Source organism: Haliotis rubra, unplaced genomic scaffold (assembly GCF_003918875.1).
Source record: "Haliotis rubra isolate DU_JTF1 unplaced genomic scaffold, ASM391887v1 Scf115, whole genome shotgun sequence".
Lineage (NCBI taxonomy): Eukaryota > Metazoa > Mollusca > Gastropoda > Lepetellida > Haliotidae > Haliotis > Haliotis rubra.
Window position 1 is genome coordinate 299,687 of NW_025765059.1, and position 6,933 is coordinate 306,619.

Sequence of the window (6,933 nt, forward strand, 5' to 3'; positions counted from 1 at the left end):
AAAACTGTTAAGTATAGCACATTTCTTTGTTGTTCGTTGGTTTCACCCGTAGTTCTCTTACGGGATGATTCCTGGTTTACTTCACACGTAACAAAATGACAACAAGAATACCAGTTTTCAGCTAGTACTTATAATGTAATTATGTAAAATACAGTGTACACAATAGCATATCCATTCAAAGGCTTGGGTTTTCTAAATGTCAATCAAAGCCAGCAGAGAGTCCAACTCCCGCGACAACTCCTCCTGGGCTGCACGTCGTGCCGCCCTGTCCATCACTGGCCCAGCACTTGTTCCCCTAGCAACCTGGGAATCAGACTTACATTCAGTTCCAGAAATAATGTTTTCTTGGTTAAAAATAGGTTGTATATCTAGAAAAAGAAAATTTAATGAAATCCAAAAGGAGATGAGAACCAACACTAATCCCCTAGATTAAAGGAAATCGAGACTTGCCCAAGCATTCTAGATTTGAGTTGAACTCCTTTTAAAATATATCCCTTGGGTCTGGGAAACCTCGTGCCCTGACACGCCCTGATACTGTAGGCCCAGCAGGCCGGGGGTGGCTCTGAAGATGTGGTGGGTGACACTGCTGCAGACAGTCATGCAAAATGTGGTCGCTACGTGCATTTCTCTCCTCTATTCCGCATTATCCGCCCTAAGGGTACGTGGTACTATTCTGTAAGTCTGACTTTTGCATACATTCCCGTATACAGAAACGTACCTGAGGTACATATCCGCAGCAATCGTGCCGACAACAACCCATCCAGTCCTAACATTACACAAGGTTAAATGTCCCTGTTTCTCTGCGAAGAGAAACCTTGTGAATAGGAGTCCCAGTTTACTGAACCAAGGATATATGATATCTTTATATTTGCAAAGGCGTTTCCCTGCCCATGGAACTGAGAGAATAAATGTCAGCAGAAAGAGAGAAAGTAAGCATACGAAACTATTTGTTGTCCACATCCGTCTCAAAACGGAAACTGCAACTAGTTCTGGGGGGCAATTTCGTTTGTGTCAGATATAATACAATATATTTGCATTATATACTAGGCACATAAAGAAACTGTGCATACAAAAATTTAAAATCTAAATTTATCAAACCTGTGTAGACACATAAGGATTTAAACTCAGAGATTAGTGTCATGTATCCAACATGCATGCACGTGGGCCCTTGCGATCGTTCAAAAAATTAAACGGCTATTGAAACGCATAGCATGCCAAGGCTCACGTCTGCACAACGTCATGAGGCCATTGGGATGGTCCGTGGGGGAATGTCTCAACGACAAGTGGCTGCACATTTCCACTGCCACCGGAACACCATTTCTGCACTGGTGAGACGCTACCAGAACACAAATGACGTCATCGATCGGCCACGTTCTGGACGTCCACATGCAACAACGCCAAGACAGGACAGATGGATAAGGGTGACCCATCTTCGCCACAGGTTTCAGACTGCAGTGATGACTGCCCGAACCATCCCAGGACTTCGCCGTATCAACCCCAACACAGTTCGAGAACGTTTACGTCATCATGGGATCAGACCACGACGTCCCGCCATACGGCATATCCTGACACAACGTCATCGACAAGCTCGCCGAATGTGGTTCCGAAATCATGTCCGCAGACCCTTGTTTTGGTGGAGAAATGTTGTTTTTACAGATAAGTCCAGGTTAAACATTTCCTATAGTGATGGAAGTCAACGTGCCTATAGACGCGTGGGAGAACGTTATGCACAGGCCTGTGTCTTGGAGAGGAATCGCTTTGGTGGTGGTTCCGTGATGATTTGGGGTGTAATAACAGCACGCCAAAGAACTTGGTGATTGTTCAGGGCAACTTAACTGGTGTGGGCTACAGAGATCAGATTCTTCGACCTGTGGCACTTCCTTTTCTGCAACGTCCTGGGTTAACATTCCAACAGGACAATGCCCGCCCTCATACGGCGAGGGTTGCTATGGATTTCTTGCAACACCACAACGTTGACTTACTGCCTTGGCCTGCAAATTCACCGGATCTCTCCCGATAGAGCATGTTTGGGACGAGATGGATCGACGTCTACGCCGTCTTCCTCATCCGCCAGATAACGTCCTTGACCTTGCAACAGAACTTGAGAGAATCTGGCGTGGCATCCCACAAGCCTTCCTTGCACGTTTGATAGGCTCTATGCGTCGTCGATGCACTGCTGTTCAAAATGCCGTTGGTGGACATACCCGTTATTGAGCTTGTGACATGGTCGTTTGACCCCTGTCCCGCTTGTGGACTCGTGACGTCATTGTGATTGACTTTTCAATTGAAATTCTCTCGACTTGTTATGGTCTCATGATCCCTCCATTAAAGTTTATATGTACCTTTGACATTGTTATCGTACTTATCAACTGGGATAATATTTTGACAATGCACAGTTTCTTTATGTGGCTAGTATATTTCGGCTTGCAATTTCGACACGCAACACACATCTCTGTTGGTTGGAATATTGCAGATTGAAGAACAACATTCACCCACCAAACCCAACCAAAGCGGGTCAATAATAAATCATGGTGTATTGGGCTCACCGATGTTGAGATCCTCGCTGAATCCTGTGCTGCGGTGAACTTTTCTAGAGTCTTATCGACAGCTGCATCGCCATTTTGGAGGGCCCTTCCGTCTGAAACACAAGTTTCAATCCTATCTAATATATTTGTAATTTTTATCAATCATTCTAATTTCTAAGTGTTTATCGTATCTTATTTATTGCCTGGCTAAAAAATTGAAACGATTGAAAATACCCGCTTCATTCTGCTAATTTCTGCGTTCCGTGAAATTATGAGGTACCCTCATTCTGCAAGCCAGGTAGATATTGTAATGCCCCATAGTTATAAAGCATGTACCATTCTGCATAGCTAAAAGTATATTAAAATGACGCACACGTTTGCTGAAGTCTTCAAATATAACAAACACCAATGGTTAATCGATGCTGATTTATGCGCATTCGATGCGTATAATTTAGACGGGTATCACAGTTGTGTATTAGTTGGTAATGTTGGATTGTTTCGGCGACAGTTTCCAGCCAAATAGGGTCTTATAAATAACGTTTGTATAAGTTTTAAGAGACATTTCTGCTTGCGTCTTGCTGATATAATTTTATCGTCTGCTGAGAGTTCTGCTCACATTGACTTTGTTGAAGTCCCATCTTGCAGTTCTCTTCCGAGTCCTCTCTTACATGGAACTTCCTCCGCGGCTCTTCCATGGCCTCCAGGTCCTGCAGCAGCTCCTCCAGTCCATCCAGAGGATCTGTGGGATGAGTCAGGATGGGCACGGTTTGTCCACGACTTCCACAGCCATCTTGACCAAAATAAAAACGTAATATTCTCTTTGCTATATATTATATGGGGTAACTGGAATTTGGTACAGTTTATGAATTCGAATACAAGGTAGAATGGAATGGGTTTGGTCCAGATATTCCACTGACCTACCTTTGGGTACAGTTGTTGTCTTGGGTATTTGACATGTGGTGTCTGTATATGTATTTACTTGGATTATAGGTTGTACATACATTTAATTTGTTTCTACCATAGCCATGCCCCAAACGGTCAACATACCCTGTCCAGTGTTTCTGGCTGTAGTCATCCTTTCTGTTGTCTTACTAGGGGATATTAGTAGGTCCCCCAATGAAGTTTTCGTTTCCACGGTCCTCGAGGTGCATGTATGGGCCCTGACCTTCCCTTGTGTTCCCGCACGTCCCGAGCTACATGGACCCGCCTCCACCTCGTTCTCGCTTCCACTCGTCCTCGTGCAGAAAGGAACTGATACCAGGACGTTTTGCTTCCTGTTATTTTTCTCGTTTCTGATACAGTCGTTGTTCAGCAGATTTACATTTCCTGATGAACAATGGCTCTTTGAGCTCCGATCAGTTTCCCGAACACAAGAACGTCCTACCAATGAACGTATAAGCCCCATTTCATAGTCCTCACGATTGTCAGGTGACGATGAACCGGATGCCTTGGACTTAAGAAGGATCTTGGGCTCGACACAGGCGGAATACTCTAGGACGGTATCATTGTCCACTGCTGTGACCTCTGATAGCACAACATCCCTTCTCTTACTCATACGCAAAGATTCCCTAGTCGGCAGTGTGTCATTTCCGGGGATCTTCGACTCATCTGCTGAGAACCCTTCCACGTCAATCTTCTTCTGGACACATCGCTTCCCACACTTCTTTCTTGACCTCTTCCGACAATTTTCACCTTTGTGTTTGGACGAACCTCTCTCTGGCACTATACACACGACACAAAACAAACACCGGTGTAAAGGAGTAGCTGGAGTCGTACATGCTGTGTATGAATTAATTTTGAAAGGTCACTGGCCAGGAGGGCTAGTTAAATAAAAATGTTGCTAGCCCACACCATACTTCAAAATGTATGCCCTGCAAAATATCAATAACAAAATGCACATCGGTCAGAATTGGTGTGATGTCAAACGTTACATTTGTATTGCAATGGTTCCTGACCTCTTTTGCGCAACGCTATTAACATTGTTTATATACCGATCTTCCTGTGACAAGAGATAATAAATGTCACGAAACTTTTGCAGACTGACTTTTAACACCTTAATAATTCACATCATCATATTCATGTGCATTAAATAAAGAACAAATTATCTGAGATTTTCTGTTGGCCAATCGGGATTATATACTGAAAGGCAAAAGAAATGTCGTAATATTGGAAATGACATTTAAGTATCAATGGAACATTTGAACCTATTTTTTAAATAATACGCCACTGAAATGCAGTACCGACTTTCATCAGAGAAGAAAACCCCTCTCCATTGTCCCCCACGACAGTTTTGCCGCTGTTGTGTCCACTTCGATACGTTCCCGGCGGTGACGTTGGGTGAATATTGGTCTCCTGGCAGGACATCGACAAAACAGGTTCCTGGCTTGGAGACGTCGCCGAATGGTAGGTCACTGTCTGGTCGCTGGTGGTTTCCTATGGTCACCCAAGCTGTGTCTCTGGCCCTTGCGAATAGGTCTTGCACGTGTTGATGGACGATATGACGGTCCTGGCGACGTGTTGTTACACGGGGTTGACCACTACGTGGACGGTCATCAGTGCTGCTGGTGGCGTTGTATCGCACTCTAAGACGTTCTATCGTTCGTACGCTGCAACTGAAGTCATTAGCAATGACTCGAGCATGTTGACCAGCGTGCAGACGTCCACTAGCTTGTTGTGGTTGATCTCTCGTTAACCTAGTCATAGCTGCTGTGTTCAGAAAACAAGTGAACGATTGCCATTCAAGCCGGCAATTTATGCCTGAATGCATTTATGATGCACGTGCATCTCGATTTCAATGTTGTGTTTGTGGGAACTTTTCCCTCTCCAAAAAACCAAAACATTTCTAACTTCAATCTCAAACAATACTTTATTGGGCAATGCAGGCTATACGACCACGATTCATGTTTCCTCAAACTTGACTTCTGGTGTATATTTAAAAAAATAGGTTCAAATACTCCATTGATACTCAAATGTCATTTCTAATATTACGACGTTTCTTTTGCCTTTCAGTATATTACTGGCCCGATCCACAATCAGCTAGCATTTGGCTAGCGGGCCAGTAGCTATTTCGAAAGTACATGTCATATGCCAGGCCACATGTTACGTCAAAACATGCTTCACTAGCATTCCATACATTATTAACAGTTATATTAGCCATTTATTTATATACCTCCCTCTCTGATATAACTGGACTGTTGCCTATAAAGCGGTGTAAAAAAACATATACCCACTCACATGGAACGTTCACGGGAAGCGTTGAGACCATGACGTGAGTTGTACCAGATACATACCACTGATGCCACTGTCTCTGTGTAGTTGTCTGTAGAGGTCGATGGCTCTATTCCCGGGTTCGGTATATGCATGGACGCCGTTCAGGTCGTTGTGAGTCGTCACCAGACTCCGAAACTGATCAACATTTGCACATGGCGTTTCAAACATAGTAATGTTAAAGATGGTGTACTCTTCGTGAATTAAATCTTAAGTGATGCCCATCGTGATGTTATTTTCAAGTTTTTCTCACTAATTATGTCTCGCCTTTTCTTGGTGTCTCCCACCATGATATTGGCGGAAGACTGCTATAAGAGGCGTTAAGCCATCATCAGTAGCTCACTCTTTCACTCATTGACTTACTGCTGAAGGGATCAAATACAATCGTGTTATGTTTCAGTAACATTAGTTGTGCACAATTGCCGAAAGAACTCACTACTTACAAATGAGGTCACCTTGGCTCCGACGCTGGAAGTCGACCTTGGCCTTGTGTGACGTTGTTGACCAGGCATCTTTTTTCACCTGTAATATACATCCATTATCGTGTTACCACCTTCGTATCTTGCAGCCATTCCGTAGCTTTCTATTATGTTTCATGTCTCCATTACTCTCCGTTTAGTTGTGTTAATGCACGACTTTGTATAACACGGTTTCTTAAAGTTATAATTTTTATGTAAACGGTGTGAACTTTCTAATGGACATAATGTTTACATGGGACACACTTTATTTTGCTTGAGATGTTGTTTATCCGCTGTACAGACATCCACTCAGCAATATTCCAGCTATATGGCGGCGGCTAAATAATCGAGTCTGGACCAGACAATCCAGGGATCAACAGCATGAACATCGATCTGCGCAATTGGGATACGATGACATGTGTCAACCAAGTCAGCGAGCCTGACCACCCGATCCCGTTAGTCGCCTCTTATGCCTAGCTATATTACCCGCGTGGTTTGGGAGCTTGTTTAAATAATTCCGTAGGGAAGTAAATAGAGAAAATACGACGTTTGGAATGGATGCGGCGCTAAACAGACCTTACCTCATGATGCCGTTTTGCGTTCATGTATAACTGTATTATGACGTCATTCGTCTGTCTATCACAGTCACGTGCTATTTTAGGTTGTATCACGTGGTTTCTCTG

General features: G+C 43.7%; 1 protein-coding gene across 1 annotated transcript; it reads right to left on the bottom strand.

Moving 5' to 3' along the window:
• Positions 1-123: 123 nt before the first annotated feature.
• On the bottom strand, positions 124-6,873 carry LOC124254179. Its single transcript, XM_046688065.1, has 7 exons — positions 6,832-6,873; positions 6,236-6,314; positions 5,816-5,930; positions 3,573-4,247; positions 3,142-3,315; positions 2,547-2,638; positions 124-303 (listed from the first exon to the last, which is right to left on the bottom strand). The coding sequence occupies exons 2-7, from the start codon at positions 6,302-6,304 to the stop codon at positions 193-195; spliced, it is 1,236 nt and encodes a 411-aa protein (XP_046544021.1). The 5' UTR covers positions 6,305-6,314; positions 6,832-6,873; the 3' UTR covers positions 124-192.
• Between the last annotated feature and the right edge of the window lie 60 nt (positions 6,874-6,933).